At 32.9% G+C, this 23,372-nt stretch overlaps 1 protein-coding gene across 5 annotated transcripts in view; it reads right to left on the reverse strand.

The window, feature by feature from the left end:
• Nucleotides 1-23,372, reverse strand: part of Pign (phosphatidylinositol glycan anchor biosynthesis class N) — a 125,930-nt gene that overhangs the window by 38,479 nt on the left and 64,079 nt on the right. For all 5 annotated transcript variants that reach the window (XR_007105177.1, XR_007105178.1, XM_047526373.1 and 2 more), the window contains 8 exons: nt 19,260-19,442; nt 15,721-15,860; nt 13,021-13,120; nt 12,824-12,916; nt 11,700-11,791; nt 8,390-8,498; nt 6,116-6,224; nt 814-916 (listed from right to left, as the gene is read on the reverse strand). Coding sequence is in view for 3 of the 5 variants with exons in the window: in XM_047526373.1 (XP_047382329.1) it covers nt 814-916; nt 6,116-6,224; nt 8,390-8,498; nt 11,700-11,791; nt 12,824-12,916; nt 13,021-13,120; nt 15,721-15,860; nt 19,260-19,442 (929 nt within the window). In the remaining 2 variants the exon portion in view is untranslated. The remainder of the gene's footprint in view (nt 1-813; nt 917-6,115; nt 6,225-8,389; nt 8,499-11,699; nt 11,792-12,823; nt 12,917-13,020; nt 13,121-15,720; nt 15,861-19,259; nt 19,443-23,372) is intronic.

A 23,372-nucleotide genomic window follows, 5' to 3' on the forward strand; every position in this document is an offset into this window, starting at 1 on the left:
AAATTTCAATAGTAAAGAAAAATGGATTCTTTAATGTTTGGGAAAATATTTTGAAAGTTCATTGAATCAAAAGTATATTTGACTGTATTACATGTAAGAATAAAACCAAAATATTACATTCAAATAACAATGAATAAACTAAACCATATATATTTTTCTTTTTTTGCAGTGCTGTGATTGAGTTCAGAGACCACACATGCTGGGCAAGTGCAATACTACTGAGCTACACCTCTGCTCTAAAGCATCATGTAAAATGCATGAGCCCGGTACAGAGGCCTACACTTGTAATCCCAGGGACTTGGGAGACTGAGGCAGGAGGATTACAAGCTCAAGGTTGGCTGGACAACTTAGTGAGACTCTCAACACTTTAGTGAGGCCCTATTTCAAAATAAAAAATAAAAAGGGCTGGGGATGTGGCTCAGTGGTAAAGTGCCTCTGAGTGAATTCTCTAGTCAAAAATAAGCAAAACAAAATAAAATGCATGAAAAGAATGCAACAAAATGAAAATCCTTCTAAGTCTTTGAGATTTAAAATCCTCCATAATTCATTGGAATTTTCTAACCCTGTAGATAAATGAAAATTTAGCAACTTCAGTACAAAAAATAGAAAAAGACAATAGACAAGGTATGAAAATGATAAAGAAAATAGGAGATTATGGATCAAGTCACATACAGAGTAGAAAATATTTATAATTTATACTTCAAGATTTACAAAATGCTCTTTATCTCCACAGCTTAAATACTAATAGAGAAAATGTCAATATATCACTTAAAATTTGCTAATATAAAATTAAAAATGTTAAAAAGTTTATACCCTGTGCTCAGAAGCAAGTAGGTTGACATCAAGGAAAGAAGTATGCTAACCAATCTCTGAAAGAGAACTGGAGAACTCAGCAGGGGCACCACCAAGGAAGAGGCTGCAATAAAACAAAACAGGCCATCTGTCACCAGGGAGTTACAAACATTGTAAATTTAGAAGCACTAAATCATCTATTGTCATTTACAGTGCTTAGTTTGTGTGACCTTTATCATGTGGCAATATTTGCCTTACAGATCTAAGAAACCAGAAGCTTCACATTTTTAATTAGAATTACATTTTATTGTTTTAGCTATATTTTAAATAACTGAGATTTTTCTCAATTTATATTCAGAGTAAATCATTGCAATGACATTAACTCCTCAATGCCTAATTTGTTATTTTCTAATGAAATAAGATATATTACTCAAGATTCAGCAACTCATCTCTTAATTAGGCATTTATATCTCAGTTCAAGACAACTTACTGCCCAGAAACTGATTTTCCCTAATCCCCTACTCCTCCCAAGTTTCCCACTATGAAGTATGCATTGACAGCTGTAGGGGGCCACTTGGAAAACTAGAAACAGGAGAGAATGGCTTCACTGTACATGAGAGTTGTAATAAGAGTCCTCTTCATAAATGAAGTAAACTTGCCTCAGCGGAGACAAGGCAGATGAAAAAGGGTAAGGACAGCAAAATATACACTCCTTCCATCTCTATTTTGAAAGAAAATGAACATAACTTCCTAATTTCCCATGGAGATGGGATGAAATCCCACTGAATCACTCATCAAGTTTGTCAACATATCTAAACAGAAGTTTACCCATTTGTCAAAGAGGGGTAACACTAACAAGTTGTAAGACTTAAATACAATTTCACCTATAAAATGTTCTCCAAGCAAAGTGTCTGACACATAATACTCAGTAACTGTAAGCTACTATTATTGTTACTAATCAACATCTCATAAATTAATTTAAATGTAAAGAGAATTTCATTCAAAGTCAATTCCTGAAAGATTTAAGTATGCAAGATATATTTCTAACACCCTCAGAGGAGTAGCTTCTGACTTTCTTTAGATATGTACGTAGTTCCAATAATGCTATCATCATCTGATATGTACTTTAACTGGAAGAAATAACATTTCAATATTTCTTATTTTAAAAGTCATTTCAAATGAAACCTATTCTATAAATTGTATTTTGTCCTCATTTTATTTTTGCCCAAAGGATAAGGTGTTAAGGGGGAATTAAGAGTTCCCATTCCAAGTCAAAAAAATTAAACCTGGTTTTATAATTTATTACCCATTTAGAGATTATAGTATATTAGCAAAAAATGCTTATCATAGCTGGACATGATGCATGGCATATCAGTGCTTAGAAGAGGTCTCTGGTGATGCTGATGACTTACCTATGAGTCAACTATTCATGCCTCACATCGTTTGGTAGTTATTTTCCAATACCCCCCTCTATCAGTCCCAAGGCAGAAATTTCTCATTTAAAATACATGCCTTTATATTAGGAAAATGATAGCAATAGGTTGATTCTGTATTTTCTCCCCACCCTTCTGAAATAACACTAAAGTCAATAAAGACAATAAATACAAGTATACTGGGTATCCCAATTAGGGAAAAAGAAGCATAGGAAATATGTAATATGTTCTAAAATATGAGATATTATAACAAAATAGAGATCAAGCTTACGAGGTAAAAGTACTTAAAAAATTGGTAACAGAGATAACAAATAACCCCATCCTTACAATACCTTTATCCTAAAATTTTTATTCTTTCTATACCTATGTATCCATTTTGTGTTCCTTCTTAACCTTATGGATTATCATTGGAAGAATGTTACTAAGACCATAGTTCTCATCTTCCCTCATTCTATGTAAGTATAGATATAAATATGGAATGAGGGAAGGAAAACTAGAACTGCATGACTAGAATGAGGTATCAGTGTAAAGTACGATTTCTAAGACATGTACACAAATGTATGTGTATACATGTTTATTTACATGTTATATTTGTGTGAATGTATGTATGCGTATATTTATATGTAATTGCAAATATATGCATATATGCTATATACATGAATATATTTCTAGTTCTGATCATTAGAAGGTCAAAGAAGCAAAAATATCCCAGTGTGAACTGTACACTCAAAACCCGGATCTTGGTCTCTAATACCATTTCCCTACTAAAAAGAGCAATGGTACTCAAAAAGCAGATGCCAGAGCTGGAATAGAGTATACATAAGATAATCCTAACACATCATCTTAATACCAGAATATAGGAAAATGCTAAAAACAATTTTGGAGTACCATTACAGGACAATTTGAACACAAAATTACCAATAGTAATGAATTTAAAATCTCAAAAAAATAGGAAGTCATGAGTCCACGCCAATATTAAAAAGAAAAGTGAACAAATGAATAGAAAAGAAGGGAGGATTTGTGCACTTAAATATTGAGAATCTTCTGGTACATGCAGAGGGAGCATCAGAGTTGGAAAACCACCATTTTGTAGCTATCACAGCAAAGATTGGATCAGGGAAGAATTATGAATGGATGCTAAATCTAGGGGAGAATTTTTTTTTAAGGTTTTTTGTTTTTAGATGTCAATAGACCTTTATTTTATTCATTTATTTATATATGGTGCTGAGGATCAAACCCAGTGCCTCACACATGCTAGGCAAGCGCTCTACCACTGAGCCACAACCCCAGCCCCATAAAGGAGATTTTTTTTTTTTTTTTTGTGGTACTGGGGATTGAACCCAGGGCCTTGTCCTTGCAAGGCAAGCACTCTGCGGACTGAGCTGTATCCTCAGCCCTAGGCGGAATTTTGATAAGAATATTTGATGATCTTAAGAATGTTTGCCCCATTAGTAAATCTGTAATGGAAAAATGGCAACACCTTGATAGAGTGATAAAAATTAACATCACCAATAAGGGACAGATCATGTACCAAAGAAGGATATAACATCATTACACAGTATTCTGGCTAACAAGGCAAAATCTCAATTTAATTATAAGGAAACGTTAGAGAAACACAAATTGAGGAACAATCTATAGAGTGAAGTGCCATATATTTTTAAAATGTCAATGTCATAAAACCAAAGGAAGGAAAATGCCATAAAGGTCATTACTAGGTCAGCTGAAAAAATAAGGATGACAGGATAGAAAAAATACTGAATCAATAAAGTACTTAAAGTTTTTATACACACAGATAAAGGAAAAGCACAAAAAATGAATGATGGCTTTCTATAATTTTTATAATGTTCTATTTCTTGGTCTTTTTAGAAGTTTAAAGATGAGATATAATGATATATGGATAAAGTCTAGGTTTTTTTATTTGATTTTGTTTTGTCTGTCTTCTTCCTTGTGATTTATTCCTAGGTAGATAAGAAAACTAAGGAACTGAGTAAGGCTACCCTACAAGGACGTGAGGTTATGTGGCAAGCAGGAGTTGGGTGGCTGCTTATGCACACCTGATCTCCAATTTATTATTTGCCATGTACTGTTTATCTGCTGATAAGTGTCCTACAGAACTGCATATTTGTGAAGTTATGTGGTAAAACAGAAAGACTTCCCTTTAATATTGTAACTACTATTCACAATTTTGGGGTTTTTTGTGTGTTTCAAAACATGTTACATGAAAGATCATTATATAAATTTTCCTCTCACTGGAATATTAGCTCCTCTGTTCCTGCAAATACAAGCTCCAAGAAGGCAGAAATCTGGTTAATCTTTATTTATCTCAGGGACCAGACCTGAACAGTGCCAGAACATAGTACATACTGAGCACAATGTTTTTAATATAAAAGAGCAGTCCTTGATAATGCTCAAGCAGAATAAATGTGAACAGTAATCTTATTAATCAAGATTATTTAAAAGGATAGATAACCTTAAGAATATCCCTAATGAAATGGAACTACGTAGAGAACAAAATTTTACATAAATATCATATACACTTAAACACAGATAGATATAGATCGGCAGATAGCAAGAACAGCTTTCATTTGAATACCTAAGGAATCAAGAAAATGAGCAAAACAAAAATTTAGGAGGAATCATGTTTTATTTCTATTGCTACCTTTTTAATCCTCTGCTTGGACTTTAGAAACAATCCAAGGAGACAGGTATAGTGCCACATGCCTATAATCCCAGTGAGCTAGGAGGCTGAGACAGGAGGATCACAAGTTCAAGGCCGCTTAGCAACTTGGTGAGGCCCTAAGCAACTTAGCGAGACCTCTCAAAATAAAAAATAAAAAGGGCTTGGTATGTAGGCACTCCTTTGTTAAATCCCTAGTACAACAAAACAATCTAAGGAAAAATATTCCTATCTCGTAGTCCTCTTTTTAAGGTAAAGTCCCATTCAAAGATCTTTTCCTTTGTAAATGATAGACAACAGAAATCATTAAAAAAATAAAAAGTTAAATTGTATGCCAAATTGTTCACAGGCATAACAAAGTGTCTTTTTTCAGTGAAAAACCTGGACTTAAAAGCTTTTTCTTTGAATTGCTTGTTACTGTTCATAGGTGTTTTTGTACATGCTTGTAACTGTCCAAAGACTAAAAACTTATTTTGGCTCATTTTTAGACAATTAGAAGGGCAATTCCTATCCTGTATACTTCAGAAGCCAGAACTGAAGACTTCTTACCCTATTTGTTTATTGTCAGAAATGTGTGAAGACTGTTGGAAATAATTACGTTATGCTGAGAACAAATTAAGGAACAATTTGTTTTTCACACACACACACACACACACACACACACACACACACACACAGCTTATTCTTGTCTTACAATTGGAAGGGAAAGTATAAGTCCTTAAAGTATAGGTTTTCTTCTTATATAAGGGTGCTACATAGAAGAACATGCTTTAAAACATTTAACTAGATTTGTAAAATGTGTAATATGTTGGGAAGTGTCTAAGCAATGTCATTTTCAGGAAGGAAACACAAAAATTTTAACTGTTTCCTAGTTTCTGTGTAACAATCCAGAATTTATGAATTGACATGAAAATTAAACACAAAATCCCCTTCAGGAAACCCTCTTCTCTTCTAGAATGACTCAGATTTTATTGAATATGAATAATACACAATCTTACTATTAGATCATTAAATATTTCATTAAGTAATTCTTACTAACACAGGGGCTCATGACTTTCTTTGTCAAATTCCAGAAAGAAACAGAAATAATAGCTGGTTATTATTTTCCTGCAACAAAATTATTTCTTTTAATAACAATAATATAGGCACAAATGGATCATTTTGAGATAAGGGACTGATGTAAAGTTCTCATTCGATTTGAGTGGCTGTTTACCTAATATCGCCCAGCTCACAATCTGATTCATAAGAGGCAATCCTTGTTTCTTGAGTAGACTACTGTGGGTACTGTACACAACATACATGGAAAGCACTGTGCTCATCATCTGAAAACAAACGAAACGGGTCAGTAAGAGAGGTGGTGAAAGACTTTACCAGAAAAAAATGCTTAGGAAAGTGCTGAGAACAACTGGAACTGGCCAAAATACTACTAATATTGGACCAGCTATGAAATTGAATGAGGGCACCTTCTTGTGGCCAGTGATAAGCATTAGCAATCCTCTACTAAGCAAAAGTCCTCCTTTGTAAGTATGACATGAGGCATTTTACATTTTCAAGAGCATTTCTGATATACTACAGCTTCTATTGGAAGTATTTGCTATAAATATTTCTTAAAGTATGGAAACAAAGATGGTGATATGTACATAGCTTATTGCCTTCTACTTCTGGACCTCACCCATAGTAATACTGATTTATCAGTCAATGTATTTCTGTGGTCTGAATATTGATGGCACAAGGAATACTCAGAGTAAAATTACTCTTCAGAGAATATTTATAAATTAGTATAGAAGTTGGCAAACTACAACTCATAGGCTGGTGGCCTATTTTTATAAATACTGTTTTAGTGGAACATAGTTACTCCCATTCATTCACTTGTTTCTTTTTGCATTAAAATAGGAGAGCTGAACATCTGTAAGACTCCATATGACCCACCAATCTAAAAATATTTACTATCTGGTTCTTTAGAAAAATGTTTGCTGAACCCTGAACAAGTTGATTAATTGCCTTTTTAAGAAATGAGCTAAATTTGTGAACAAACTAAATTCTCTTAGAGATTAGCAGTCTCACTACCAATGTTTCCTAGAGAACAATTTAATTTACTCCCCTATTTTTAGTGTTAAGAAGCAAAACAAATGAACAAACAATGCTGTCCTTAAAGCTATAACATAATCCTCCAACCCTTTTAACTGGAAGATACATTTTTGGTGGTATGGGGACAGTAGTGGAGATTAAACCCAGGCCTCGTCATGCAAGCGAGGCAAGTGCACTATCACAGTCCAGCTTTTCTTTTCCTTTTTTTTTTTTTTTTTTTAATTTTTGAGATAGGGTCTTGTTAAGTTGCCCAGACTGGGCTCAAACTTGGGATCCTGCTGCCTCAGCCTCCTGAATAGTTAGTATTACAGGCATGCACCACTTACGTAGGCTTACAAGACACATTCTAATTTCAGAAACGCTAAAATGGGATAAGAATGTGTCTTGGAATCAATAAAGTATGTAAGGCAGCATAGGAATTAATGCAAGCTAATAAAATTAATGCAAACGGGAACATTGTAATGAGTTTCCTAATACTTGGGTATTTCTAACGATGCGTATAAGAATTATAGCAAGACATTCATTCTTTGTTCCTTTAGAGTGAGAGTCAGAAACATTCATTTCTGTCAAAGTTCTGGTGAAATGATAGGTGAGTTCTGTCAAAGCTATTCTGGCTTTGGTGTAAACCCAGCGAGTGCGCCATTTAAAATGAAACATGTTCCAATGGCTTGACAGAATCTTTGACAAAGCATTTCCCCTCTTTTTATAAGCTCCCTAAGAATGCATTTAACTTATCATCTTTTATGTGGCATATTTTTATTTTAGACTGCTTTTGGAAATATTTTCTATTATTCCAACTCTGTTCTTAGGAAATTTGAGAAGACTCATATGAGTTTTATTTTTTCTCAGTGTTCTAGATGTAGTTATTTATTCACTTAAAAGAAAAACAGCAAACTGAAGTCAAAGTTCTGAAAATTACACATCTAGAATACAATACAACTGAGAATTGACTCAATTTTGAAACATCAAGTTTAAAGTTCTTTTCACTACATCAAAGCCACCAACCAAGATGAAATTTATATATCATCTGAGGTCTTAAACTAAGGCTTTTCTTCATATAATTATACTACAGGCTGCTTTCACTTTAAGAAAGCTTCCTTCAAATGAGGACAATACAGAAATTTAATTCACAGCAAGTTCACATTTTGGTCAGTACAGATATCTCTTAAATCACCTCAACGTTTTGGCTCTCTGGGCATCTTTCAGTTGCTTCTTGTTGTCCTTTTTGCTATTTCATACCTTTTAGAGAAATATACCTATTTCTGCATATTATCTTAGAAAACTTTCTTCTCAGCTGGCAGATAATGAATGACAAACATAACAGCACATTAAGAACATAATTAAATATATTTTGCTATATCATTAGTATAGTACATAGTATTGAAAACTTGCAACTCACCTGTAACAGATGTACCAATAGCTCTTCCTTGACAAAACTATTTTTTCTTTTTATGACAGAAGTTATAACAAACAGGGATAGTAGAAGAACCAGCAAGCCTGCACTCATTCTGTTTCAAAATACAATTCATAATTTAAATTTTCTTAGGACATTTTCTGAACACATCATATGAAAACATGATACATTTTATTCTAATGTAGATTCTCAATCATTTGATTTAATCAAATGAAGCAGCAAAATAATTAGAGAGGTTTAGTAGGAAATAATAAAAATGTTAGTATAAAATATTATAAGTACATATTTATAACCTCTCTCCACAATTTTTAGTAGCTTTACCTTATTTTTATAAATCAATTTAAAAATTATTTTACAATACCAATTACCATAACTCTTAGCCTGAACTAAACAAATTTATAGTAAATATAAAAGATAGCTAAATACATATATTATTAGCATATATAATATACAATTTTTGACTTTGAGTGCTTATTCACATAAAAAGGATCACATTTATAATCTAAATTACTTCTAGCAGGAATAAACAGCTCCTTGGTGCTCCTCGAATTGACCTTAGTGCCTTCCTTAACTCCTCTGGCAAGAGGAAGGAAGAGTAGGACAGTGGTCACAAAGGTGGCATGCAGGTGACTTCATTATTATACACTCATTTTTTATAGTAATGAAACAACAGGTTATACTTTTCAAGAATACTAAATATAGAATGGCTCCAGAAGTCAAAGGTGATTGATATACCAAGGAAATTGTGCACTATTGGACTCTATTTCTCACCTCCTAAAAATCTGAATTACACAATACAATTGAAATTATATATATTTTTTCAATTAATTTTTATTGTAAACAAATGGGATACATGTTGTTTCTGTCTGTACATGAAGTAAAGGCATACCAATTGTGTAATCATACATTTCAATTGAAATTATATTCAAGTCAGGATCTGGAACCCAAATAAAACTAAGAGAAAAGGAATTAGGTTAGGAGAAATAAGGCAGAGCTAGACACCTGGGCAATGCAAAGCAAGTACCCCAGGAAAATGCCTGTTTTATTTTTGTCAAATATATTCTGAGAATCATAAGGAAAAATATTAATACACATATAACATTATATTAAAACTTAAGAAAAACGACAAAGTGTGAATGAGGTTTTTTGCTATTTTTCTCTTTTTCCTTTATAAAAATAATATGGCCTCAACTCGCTGGTAAAGTATGTTTTTACTTCAGTACAATGAAATAATAGGGACATTACAACTACATTATACATGGTTTTACTTCTTCCTCCTAAGTTCGTTAGCCTGTTTCACATGTGTCTTTGTAATTTTTTAAAGAATGAAGTTGCTGTGATAGATCCAGTACAGAATAGAAATTTCTCCACAAACCAGAAATCAAAATAAAGAAGTTGCAAATATAACTATAGTAAGAAGTCAACATATACTTTAAATCACTGAGCAATTTAAATTTACAGAGGGAAACAACATGATTTAAAAAATACAAATTAGATTTTTTATATTTGAATAGGTTTATTTGCTTCCTACAGTCATCTTTAATAGAATATGCAAGTGGCGAATTTCTATGGAGATGAGATACTTTCTTTTCCTTTTAGTATAAGACAAATTCTGCTCAACTGTCAATACTGTTTGAGCAGGACTGATAGGCAAAGACTAATAAAAGTAAAGGGGCTTTATAGAAACAATAGAAGAGCTCACAGAGCAATCTGCAGTAAGAAATAAATGAAAACATTTGAATTCGTTTTCTTACATACTATTTATAGTTCGACAGTTGCAAAATGTTTTGATTTGATAGTACTCTTTAAGAAAGTATGACTTATAGACAGTATGGTCTTAGAATTCAATACAATTATTTGGGGTTCGGTTAATAAATTGACTTCTTGGGATAATTTCTGATGTATTGCATATTGATTTTCTTGCACCAATGAGAGAAAATGTGCAGAACCTCCTAAATCGTAGCACATATTAAAAAAAAAATCTTTTTTTCTGCTAAAAAAGTTATGCCCTCATCTATTAAAGATTACATTAAAATGTATTTAAAATGCTTTCAGAGTTCAGAAGAAGTAACAAGGATGACTATATCATTAGAAAAGAAGAAAGGAAATGTTAAATGAAATAATGATCATTTAGTTTACCAAGTACACACAGATACACAGACACACATAGCTGGTAGGTTACTTAATAATTTTAAAATGTGGTTAAAGGGTTTACAGATTTATTTTGGTTATACTGAGGGGAAATAAATATATCATTAGAATGAATAACTCAGGTAAGATACACAGAGGCATTTTCAAATAATTTGAATGGTTAAACATGAAAAAGTTGTCAAAGTAAATAGTTTCCTGCCATGAAGATATTTATATTTGGATTAGGAGAAAAATTAATTTTTCTAAGACATTTTAGTGTGAATATGCTCAAAGGCAAAGAGGGATAACACAATGACTTTTGGATCTTTTCCTTAATGGAACATTTTATCACATGAAACTAAATTTTTTTTCTAATTCCCCAATACACAAAAGAAAGAAAACCTAGACTTTTGGGGGAGTGCTATGGTTTGGATATGAAGTATCCCCAGAAAAAGCTCACGTGTTGGAAACACAGTATCCAATGCAGTAATGTTCAGAGGTAAAATTATTAGATTATGGAGCTATAATATCATCAGTGGATTAATCCATTTGATAAATTAATAATGTGAAGGGGACTACATGGGCAATGATAGAAGTAGTAAGTCACTGAGGGTGTGCCCTTGGGGGACTATATTGTCCCTGGCTCCTCTCTTTCCCTCTCTCTCTGATACATGACTGTCATGATCAGCTTTCCTCTAACAAGCCCTCAGTCATGATGTTCTGCCTTTACCTCAGTCCAGAGCAACAGAGTAGGCTGACCATGGATTAAGCCCCTGAAACTGTAAGTCTAAAATAAACTTTTCCTCCTCTAAGTTGTTCCTGTCAGTTATTTTGATCACAGAGATGAGAAGCTGATTAACACAGGGCAGAGGTGTGTGTGTTATTTTAAATTATATTTTTTTAAAGAATTTCATTTGGTGTGTATTTGTGATATTGTTGGATATTTTAAGTTTCATTGTTTGGCACTATTTAATTGTTTGGCACTATTTCATTGTTTGTGTAGGCCTAGGCTAAAATCATGACTAATAGTTTGATATTAATATTTTAACAACTATTTTGTCCATATGATTTTAAACTCATAATCAAGAATGGGTTCAAATTTCATAGTGTTGACTGAGGAAAAAAAAAAAAAACTATTGAAAAGAAAAGAAGATACTGTTCATACATGAGAGAGATATCTGGCTTTCGACCTACAACAGGCATCAGTGGGAACACTGCCAGGAGCAAAGAGAAGAAAGTCCAACTCAAGGAGGTGACCTAAGATCAAGAAAAAGAGTTATTTTAGACAAATATGGTTTGTCTTTAGACAAATATGGTGAAACCTCTTTTGAGTGTTTCAGACTACCCAACTGTGAAACTAAAAGGAAAATGCAAAACCTTACAGCCATTTACTTTCAAAAGTAATACAGTTACTATTGGTGAAGGACCTCTTTCATAGTGGGTGCTGAATTGAGTACAATATGAGCATTATCTCATTTTATTCTCAATATCCTCAAAAGGCAGGTTTTATTATTTATAGCATTTCAGATGATGAAATTGAGCTCAGACAAGTTAAAATATAAGCAGTAGCAGGTTCACAATGAGAAAATGAAATAGGATTTAAACTTGGGCCTGATATTTAAAAACAAGTATTTCATTAATGCTATACTGTATATTGATAATGACATCTATAAGAAAACTATTAGTACTACTAATAATAATATGAATTGAGTCTAGAAGGGAAATAAGTATAAATACTTTTAAAATTAGATTAAAACAAAACTTGTCAATAATTCCATTAATTGGAGATTTTTGTAAATTCTCTGAGGATAGAAAGAAGATATGTTTATCCTCTGTTAAAAGTATCAAAGTGGAAACACAAGAGTGTTCTTTGTAGAAGTACATTGTAATTCTCTATCTAGCTAAAGGATACTTCTCTGGGAAAAAACTGAGTGGTTCATGCCCAGGAGGGAGGTGATTCTTCAGACTCACTTTCAGAGTATAGCCTCCTAAGCCACTGTGCTGTTCTGGGTAGAACCTTCTCCATCATTTAGGTATTTAAAGCTGTAGGAATCCAGGAAGTGCTTCAGAGAAGGGCAAATCAGTTCCTCTTCAGCATTTCAATTACCACATAATTGGCTCATTTTGATATGCAAGTCTAAATGAATCACTAAAACCTAAAGCCAATGTTAGGCCCCCAGTCAAAAGGCCCAGACTCTTTAAGGATGCATGTTACCTTTTTGTTTAAAAACAAACAATTCCTTGAGTTAAATACATATATCTGTTCTGTGTCAAAATGAGTACTTATACCTTTGCCCGCGTCCACAACTGAGTGAGAAATGGCCAACCCGCAAATGTAATAAGTCCAGCTGTAAGCATGTAGCGGTAGAAAAAACTGAGAACCTGGTAATGCATTCCGAAGAAGAATGGAAAATGGAAGAGGTCAGTGAATACCGGTTACATACACATGAAAGAAATCTGAAAATGTAATCTGGTAAGTTACTTACTAATACTTCAATTCCCAAGGTAAAGACTAACAGGTACCCAACAAAATGGCTCAGAGGAAAGGTCAATAGTGATGCAACAAGGTCTTGGACAACTTGAAATCTGTTTTAAGAGATTATTTATGAAGAATATTTGTACTCTGTATTGAACTTAGAAAGTCAAATAGCAAAAAATTAAAAACTGCATAAATCTAAAAATCAGGAAATCTTCAACTCATAGATTATTTTAAAAGTAAAATAAATTCCAACAGATTTATTTCAATGGCTTTACTCATACATTTTGGGAGAAAGGAGATCTACAAGTATTTTAGAAAACATGTAATTTCTGAATTAGTTTGAAATGATCACAAAGATTTACCCGCTTTCTATAAACATTAATGACAATAAATGAGTCTTATTTTATCTAAGTTTAAACACAGGTACATAGAATTACAGATAAAATACCAGAAGCAAAATATGAACTCACAGCTAGACAATCTTACATTAAAATCTCAACCATCTTCATGAACTAAAGGTAGGTTTTTCCTAATCTAGATAGGGAAAAAAATTTCAACTGCACTTTTTAGTGGAGCTAAATAGCCTTTTTCAAACCCAATTTAAGATGTCATTAATTGTACACTAATTGCATTTGGGAATTTATAACCATAAAAAATGTATTACATACTCGAGTACTTTTTATATTTTATTGCTAGCAAGAAAAACTTTAGCATTTGTAGTGCATTAAGCAGGTAATTATAAAAGGTCAGTATCATTTACTTTATGACCTTTTCTGATTGAAAACAATGGCTACAGAAATGTTACCAAACTATTAAGGTATCATGTAGGAAAGGAAAGCTAATACCAGTCAAAAGGAGTTTGTTTTAATAGTGAATAATACAGAATAAAAAGAGATTATTCTATATAATCATTGAGATTATTTTCTAGGAGGAAAATGAATTTTTGTGTTTCATTTTAATCTGCCAAAAAGATAAAGATGGAATATAAATACTTTCAAAAATCACATCTTCCCTTGAAATTCAAAAATCACATCTTCCCTTGAAATTTAAATGTTATCTTCATCATTAGCAAATTTATAGAAAAAACATAAATTTCTTGTAAAACGGGTTTATAAAATATGGAATTTTCATTTAATAATTCAAAAGGGGTTCTGTAGTAGAACAGAATTCTCAATTTTATTTTCTGTTTTTCTTCTTTCGTTTTTTTTTTTTTTTTTTTTTTTTTTTTTTGGTACCAGGGATTGAGCCCAGGGGCACTTTACCAATGAGCCACATACCAGCCCTTTTTTGTATTTTATTGAGACAGGGTCTTGCTGAGTTGCTTAGGGCCTCACTATATTGCTGAGGCTGGCTTTGAACTCACAATTCTCCTGCCTCAGTCTCCTGAACCACTGGGATTACAGGCATGTGCCACTGTGCCTGGCTAGAACAGAATTTTCCACAAGGATAAAACCTTTCAAAAATTATATAAAAAAATGACATTAGAAACAAAACCTGAATTATAGAAGTTCTTTGGTCAATCTCTTTATGCCTTATATTTAAAAACAGTTAATAATTTAAACGTTTGAATACTGTTTTATGTTTTATATTTAAAAATTTAAAAAATTTTTAATACTTCACATTTTTAAAGGATAGAAGAGCTGCCAAAGCTAGAGTCATCTAAAATTAGAACAGTCAGACCTTGGGGTACACACTGTAATCCCAGTTACTTGGGTGGCTGAGGCAGGAGGATCACAAGTTTGAGGATAGCCTAAGCAACTAAGGGAAGTCCTGTTTCAAAACACAAGAAAGTAAAAGGGCTAGGGATATAGTTCAGTGGTAAAACAACACCTGGTTCAATCCCTAGTACTGAAAAAGAAAAATTAGAATAAATATATGCATAGTGTTATGATATATAGGTTAGGCAATCATAAGGATGCCCTTATTCTGGGTTCTCACCCCCTAATCAGCTTTAGGGGTATAGTTTTCTGAAAGGATATTTTGATGAGCAAGACTAAGTTTAAATTCTAGTTTGCTTATATAAATATAGAAATCAACAAGATCTGCAATATGATTCTGGCTGCCTTCGAACATGAATCAGTTTCATATTTTAGTGGTTTTACTTAAAAATGCTTGAAACTCACCTAAAAGCCTTCCAATGATGACAATCCATTTTAAGTCCCACTTGTGAGGAAGTACTTGAAGTACTTAAAGTACTAACAGCACATGGGATTGATAAGGACTAGTCTGTCAGTATACCTTACTGTTTAGGTTGAACTACAAAGTTTCATTCATCTAGGCTGAGATGATGAGTAGGAAAGGAGGAGCAGAAATTTATAGGAAAAAAAATGTGACTCTCTTTGTAGAACATGGAAATATTGTGGAATCTGAGATGGTGAAACATTTTCAAGTATGTTACTTCAAGAACAGTACAATCAATATTAATTGTTACTTTTATTCCACATTTTTTCTTATAGAAGATACACAAAGAAGGGAACAAGGTAATCACTACTTCAGTGCAATAAAGATGAAGTCAAAAGGGAAAGGTAAAAGAAAAAGGATGTTTATATGCAACATTTATGTAGTTATAAATAAAATGAGAGAGTTTAGAGATTTGAGAGTATTATAAATATCTTTGATGACTTATGCTTCAGAAATTTAATGCATTTTAAATATAAATTTAACTGTCAATGAAGTGAAAAACAAGGCAGCAAGATTTGTTACTTACTCTCTTAGAACTGCATACCAAATTGGCACTGGCAACAAACAATATACATAGTAAGTCCAGGGACAGGCTTGAATCAGCAGGAAAAAGGTTATTAAAATGCCAATAACTACAAAACTACATGGCAGGAGATGGGTTGGTTTCTGAAAATCAAACAAAATATTGAAACACTTCCAAACCATGCTAATTGACAAACTTTTAGGAGGTTTTATAAAGTGAAGAAAACATGTTACTTTCTTTCAATAGTTCTACAGAGGATTAATCAAAAAGCTTCACTGAAAGAAAAAGAAAAGAAAAGAAAGGAAAGAAAAGAAAAAGAAAGAAAGAAAGAAAGAAAGAAAGAAAGAAAGAAAGAAAGAAAGAAAGAAAGAAAGAAAATAATCTGTCATTTGAGGAACATATTATGGAAGACAAAGCTGAATATCATGGGACTGCTGCAGTTGGGCAATTCTGAAGTCATAAGTGACCATGGTCCTAAAGTCTATTGACAAGTAACTTGTTCCAAACTCTCAACATATTTTCTCTTAAAAGCAAATTTTATAAATGTTGACAGACTTCTCTGGATAGCTCACAAAACCTATTTAATCCACAATACACATAATCTTCATCGAGAATAATGTTTCTATTTATTCACTACAATTTGACATGATACCCAGGCTTCTCCATTGCCCAACCACCATAGGTTCATTCAGTCATATCCAACCACCTGCCAAACAAGGGAGTTCCTCATTGTATGTCACCAGTGAAGGGTTAGGCAGGCCCATGGATGCTCTGGGCCAGTTATGTCAGTATGAGGGTTGGGGACAGATACTCCAAAAACTGGGAAAAAACAAATTTATGGTAAAGTTGTAGTACTAACAACAAGAACAGTAGACATGAAGTAGGAGTTAGAAAGGGGTACAAAATATAATAAAGAACTTCAGAAGAGCATAAGCAGAGCTGGAGAGAAGGGGTGGGTAATGGGAATGGAAAGGTTACATGGCACTCTTCTGCCTCCACTTTATATTTTCTCCATTTTGTCCCTGCTTTTTTAGTCAAAGCTAAATAAGGCAATAACTAACTACTTTTTGGAAGTAGGGAATTTCAAGGAGGAAGAGGAAGAGATTCTTTTCTGTTTTATAGTTATTCCCTGTTGCATAAAATGTTATCAGAAAGGAAGAAAGAAATAAGAATAAATTAGACATAGCTGGGGGGGGGGTAAACCACAGTATTATAACTAAGAGTTTGGAGCTGACTAGATCAGATTTCATATCCTGGCTCCCATATTTTTTCACTGTGGGAATCATGAGCAAAGTATAAAAGCTTTCTGAGACATAGTTTTATCCCATCTATAAAATGGGAATAATTTCATACCTACTTAGCAATGCTGATAATGCTTACATGAGATTATATAAAGAGCTTAACAAAATGCCTAGAATATTACTACTTCTTAATAAATAATGGCTACTGTTATTACTTTTATTTTTATTCTCTCTCCTCCCCTGCTTCTCCTTTTCATTAGTCCCAGAAGTCATTATAAAAATCTGTTAGCAAATAGGCAATAAAGATGTGAATAGACAGCAATGGTGGTCCCATAGCAAGAGGATGGGGGAAGAAGAGGCAAAAGTAAAATAGATGTGGACAGATGGGATCTCTAAAGCTGAAGATGGATGAGGCAACTACTGATTATAAGAGTTGAGGACTGGTTTCATGTTATTTTGAGAAAAGCAAAACAATATGAAATGAAGTTTATAAAAGTATTTCAAGTGCTAGGGATATAGTTCAGTGGTAGATGCTTGCCTAGCATGTTTGAGGTCCTGGGTTTGATTCACAGCACAATGAAAAAGGGAAGGACAAAAGAAAAAGAGAGAAAAAAGTGCGATTGCTCAGTAACTGAAAAAAAAAAAAAAAGGATTTTCTAAAGTTAATATGATATGGTGTAATTATCTAATCCTTGAATACATACAGTAATACACATTAGAAATGACATCTATTTGTAAGTAAATCATAAAAAAAGAATCAGGTTTCACTATTCCTACTAATGCAGTAAAATTTAAAGAATTTTAAATAGGAGTGGGTCAAAATCTGAATTACATATCTCTTTGTATAGCCCATACATTATCTAGCTTTGTACTGTACACTCAATGAATACTGGTTACATTCTCCAATAAATGAATAAAGGACTATCAGGTATGAAATCTTGCTGACATATCAATGTAAAAATATCACATCCTTTCTCAAGAACCTGAACATCAGGATAAAGATAAAAAACAATATTTGGCACTAAACTGCGTGGGATTAAAAATCTCAGTTCTTCACAATGTAGCTGAGTGGCCTTTAGTAAAATACTTAATCCTCAGCTTCAGGTTCTCCTTTTGTAAACAGAAATTATAAAGCTTACTACAGCACTGTTATGAGTCTTGGTTAGCAGAATATACTAAAGTACCCAGTAGAATGCCTAGATATATCCATTATTAAAGCACAGTCATTTCCATGTCTTTTCTTACCATGTAGGAAACTACTCTTATTTTAGTTAACATCACATATACTCAAATAATTAAAATTACTTTGGGGAAATTATATAAGATATATAAACACTGTGACTAATTGAAATAAACACTAAAGTTCTTTCCATTACAGAAAAATAAAATGTAAAATTAGAAAAGTTATCATTGGAAATGTTTGCAGACTATTATTATTAAAAATATAACATAAGAATATATTTCTTTTTAGAGGATTTGGACATGGTAATCATCATTAGAATGAAGCAAAGAAAATGGAAGTGGCATATTTTCTCTGGTAAATGCAGGTTAGCAATTTATTTTAAATAAGAAAAGTGTTTTAATGTAGTAAAACTATATAGGTACTGTTACATTTTCTGTGTTTAAAGAGGTTCTTCATTGAAAGCACAGTAAACTGGGGATGCATTCCTAAAATTAGGAAAAACAGAAAGTTCTATTAGAAAAACATTAATTATTTAGAAAAAAATATTTGGAGCAAGTGATCATATCATTCTTTCAGTTCCTAAATTTTTAATATCTGATAAGGTTAATTACATTGCTTTAAAGTAGTTTTCTGATTACCTGTACTAGAAAGATATGAAATATTTATAACATGTAAAATAGTCACAAAAAGAACATAAATCAGTATCATTAAAACTATAGGAGAATTTAAATTATTTATGTAGATTATAGCCTTCATATGTTATAGGGTCAATATTAATACATCTTCTTACCAAATAAATAAAAAAAGATAACCAAAGAGATCCCATACACCAATACAAATAAAGACAAATAAGAGATGACTTAGTACAATGACTTACACATTATATGAACTCACTACACGTAATTGGATTAAATTTTTCCTTAATGATTGTTACACCATCATATAAATCTTTTTTTAAAAATATATATTTTAGTTGTTGATGGACCTTTATTTTATTAATTTATATGTGGTGATGAGAATTGAACCCAGTGCCTCACACAAGCTAGGCAAGTGCTCTACCACTGAGCCACAACCCCAGCCCCCATCACATAAATCTTCATTATATTTTCTGAACCTACCTTAACTTCTTTACTTATACTTCTTGTTAAGTTGGAATGAGACTTGATGATCAACAAAGAAACATAAGATGTCCAACCCACAAAACTAACAGCAACATTGATGCCCAGGAAGAATCTGTCATAAGTGTGATAATAGGATAATCCTTTCAATGCAAGATGAATCAGTTCTTTGCAAAGGGAGACCTATGGAGGGGAAAATAGATATAACTTGCATATGGAAAGAACAAGAAAACCTAAATTTCAAAGAAAGAAAAAAGTTTCTAACAGCTATACCACTGTGGTAAATTAAGAGTGAGCAAATGTAGATGACAGATTTAAGAATAGATTTTTGTTTGAGAATCTTCTCGTAAGTATGAAAAAAATTCCAGAATAAAATTAACTTTTAAATCTTGACAATAAGGGGCATTCTAATCTAAACCATTTAAGACATATGTAGTATTTTTTAAAATTCATTTTTATTGTAAACACATGGGATACATCTTCTTTGTTTGTACATGAAGTAGAGGCATACCATTTGTATAATCATACATTTACCTAGGGTAATAGTTTTTGATTCATTCTGTTATTTTTTTCTTCCCCCCTACCCCTCCCACCCCTCTTATCCCTCTATTTAGTCCCTCCTTCCTCCATTCTTGCCCCCTCCCACCCCCTGTTATGTGTCATCATCCGCTTATCAGCGAGATCATTCATCCTTTGGTTTTTTGAGATTGGCTTATCTCACTTAGCATGATATTCTCCAATTTCATCCATTTGCCTGCAAATGCCATAATTTTATTATTCTTTATGGCTGAGTAATAGTCCATTGTATATATATACACCACAGTTTCTTTATCCATTCATCAACTGAAGGGCATCTAGGTTGGTTCCACAATCTCACTATTGTGAATTGAGCGGCTATGAACATTGTTGTGGCTGTATCTCTGTAGTATACTGATTTTAAGCCCTTTGGGTATAGGCCAAGGAGTGGGATAGCTGGGTCAAATGGTGGTTCCATACCAAGTTTTCTAAGGAATCTCCACACTGCTTTCTAGAGTGGCTGCACTAATTTACAGCCCCACCAGCAATGTATGAGTGTACCTTTTTCTCCACATCCTCGCCAACACCTATTGTTGCTAGTATTCTTGATAATCGCCATTCTAATGGGGGTGAGATGGAATCTTAGGGTAGTTTTGATTTGCATTTCTCTTATTACTAAAGATGGTGAACATTTTTTCATATATCTGTTGACTGCTTGTACATCTTCTTCGGTGAAGTGTCTGTTCATTTCCTTAGCCCATTTGTTGATTGGGTTATTTGTATTCTTGGTGTAGAGTTTTTTGAGTTCCTTTATATATTCTAGAAATTAGTGCTCTATCTGAAGTATGAGTGGCAAAGATTTTCTCCCACTCTGTAGGTTCTATCTTCCCATTGCTGATAGTTTCCTTTGGTGAGAGAAAGTTGTTTAGTTTGAATCTATCCCAGTTATTGATTCTTGCTTTTATTTCTTGTGCTATGGGAGTCCTGTTGAGGAAGTCTGGTCCTAAGCTGACATGTTGAAGATTTGGACCTACTTTTTCTTCTATAAGACGCAGGGTCTCTGGTCTGATTCCAAGGTCCTTGATCCATTTTGAGTTGATTTTTGTGCAGGGTGAGAGATAGGGGTTTAGTTTCATTCTGTTGCAAATGGATTTCCAGTTTTCCCAGCACCATTTGTTGAAGAGGCTATCTTTTCTCCATTGCATGTTTTTGGAAACTTTGTCTAGTATGAGAAAATTGTATTTATTTGGGTTTGTGTCCTGTCCTCTATGCTGTACCATTGATCTACCTGTCTATTTTGGTGCCAATACCATGCTGTTTTTGTTACTATTGCTTTGTAGTAGAGTTGAAGGTCTGGTATTGCGATACCCCCTATTTCACTCTTCCTGCTAAGGATTGCTTTAGCTATTCTGGGTTTCTTATTCTTTCAAATGAATTTCATGATTCCTTGCTCTATTTCTGTGAGATACGACATTGGGATTTTAATTGGAATTGCATTGAATCTGTATAGCACTTTTGGTAGTACGGCCATTTTGACAATATTAGTTCTCCCTATCCAAAAACATGGGAGATCTTTCCAACTTCTAAGGTTTTCTTTAATTTCTTCTTTAGTGTTTTGTAGTTCTCATTGTAGAGGTCTTTCACCTCTTTTGTTAGATTGATTCCCAAGTATTTTATTTTTTTCAAAGCTATTGTGAATGGGGTAGTTTTCCTAACTTCTCTTTCTGAAGATTCATCACTTATGTATAAAAATGCATCGGATTTATGAGCATTGATCTTATATTCTGCTACTTTACTGAATTCACTTATGAGTTCTAAAAGTTTTCTGGTGGAATTTCCTGGTTCCTCTAAATATATAATCATGTCATCAGCAAATAGGGATAGTTTGAGTTCTTCTTTTCCTATTCGTATCCCTTTAATTTCCTTGGTCTGTTAATTGCTCTGGCTAGAGTTTCGAGGACAATGTTGAATAGAAGTGGTGAAAGAGGGCATCCCTGCCTTGTTCCAGTTTTTAGGGGGAATGCTTTCAGTTTTTCACCATTTAGAATGATATTGGCCATGGGCTTAGCATAGATGGCCTTTACAATGTTAAGGAATATTCCCATTATCCCTATTTTTTCTCGTGTTTTGAACATGAAGTGATGCTGTATTTTATCAAATGCTTTTTCTGCATCTATCAAAATAATCATGTGATTCTTGACTTTAAGTCTGTTGATATGGTGAATTACATTTATTGATTTCCAAATGTTGAACCAACTTTGCATCCCTGGGATGAAACCCACTTGATTGTGGTGCACTATCTTTTTAATATATTTTTGTATGCGATTTGCTAAAATTTTGTTGAGAATTTTTGCATCAATGTTCATTAAGGATATTGGTCTGAAATTTTCTTTCCTTGATGTGTCTCTGTCTGGTTTAGGTATCAGGGTGATATTGGCTTCATAGAATGAGTTTGGGAGGGTTCCTTTCTCTTCTATTTCATGAAATACTTTGAGGAGTATTGGAATGAGCTCTTCTTTAGAGGTTTTGTAGAACTTGACTGAGAACCCATCTGGTTCCAAACTTTTCTTTGTTACCAACAAAGAAAGGCGTTGATGACTTCTTCTATTTCATTACTTGAAATTGATCTATTTAAATTGTGTATGTCCTCCTGGTTCAGTTTAGGTAATTCATATGTCTCTAGAAACCTGTTGATGTCTTCGAGATTTTGTTTTGTTGGAGTATAGATTTTCAAAATAGTTTTTAATTATGTTTTGTATTTCAGTTGTGTCTGTTGTGATATTTCCTTGTTTATTCTGAATTTTAGTAATTTGGGTTTTCTGTCTCCTCTTTGTTAGTGTGACTAAGGGTTTATCAATTTTATTTTTTCAAAGAACCAACTATTTATTTTGTCAATTTTTTCTATTGTTTCTTTTGTTGCAATTTCATTGATTTCAGCTCTGATTTTAACTATTTCCTGTCTTCTACTACTTTTGGTGTTGCTCTGTTCTTCTTTTTCTAGGGCTTTGAGCTGTAGTGTTAGGTCGTTTATCTGTTGATTTTTTTTCTTCTTTTATTGAATGCGCTCCATGAAAAAAATTTTCCTCTAAGTACTGCTTTCATAGTGTCGCAGAGATTTTGATATGATGTTTCTTTGTTCTATTTACCTCTAAGAATTTTTTAATTTCCTTCCTGATGTCTCCTGTTAGCTGTTCACCGTACTATAGTATATTATTTAATCTCTAGGTGTTGGAGTAGTTTCTGGTTTTTACTCTGTCATTTATTTATAATTTCAATCCATTACGATCTGATAGAATACAATGTAGTATCTCTATCTTCTTGTTCTTGCTAACATTAGCTTTGTGGCATAGAATATGGTCTATTTTAGGAAGGATCCATATGCTGCTGAGAAGAAAGTGTATCTGCTCTTTGTTGGATGGTATATTCTATAAATATAAATTTAAGTCTAAATTATTGATTGTGTTATTGAAATCTATGGTTTCTTTATTCAATTTTTGTTTGGAGGATATGTTCAGTGGTGAGAGAGGTGTGTTAAAATCACCTAGTATTATTGTGTTGTGGTCTATTTGATTTCTGGAATTGAGAAGGATTTGTTTG

This window comes from Sciurus carolinensis, chromosome 15 (genome assembly GCF_902686445.1).
Source record: "Sciurus carolinensis chromosome 15, mSciCar1.2, whole genome shotgun sequence".
Classification (NCBI taxonomy): Eukaryota; Metazoa; Chordata; class Mammalia; order Rodentia; family Sciuridae; genus Sciurus; species Sciurus carolinensis.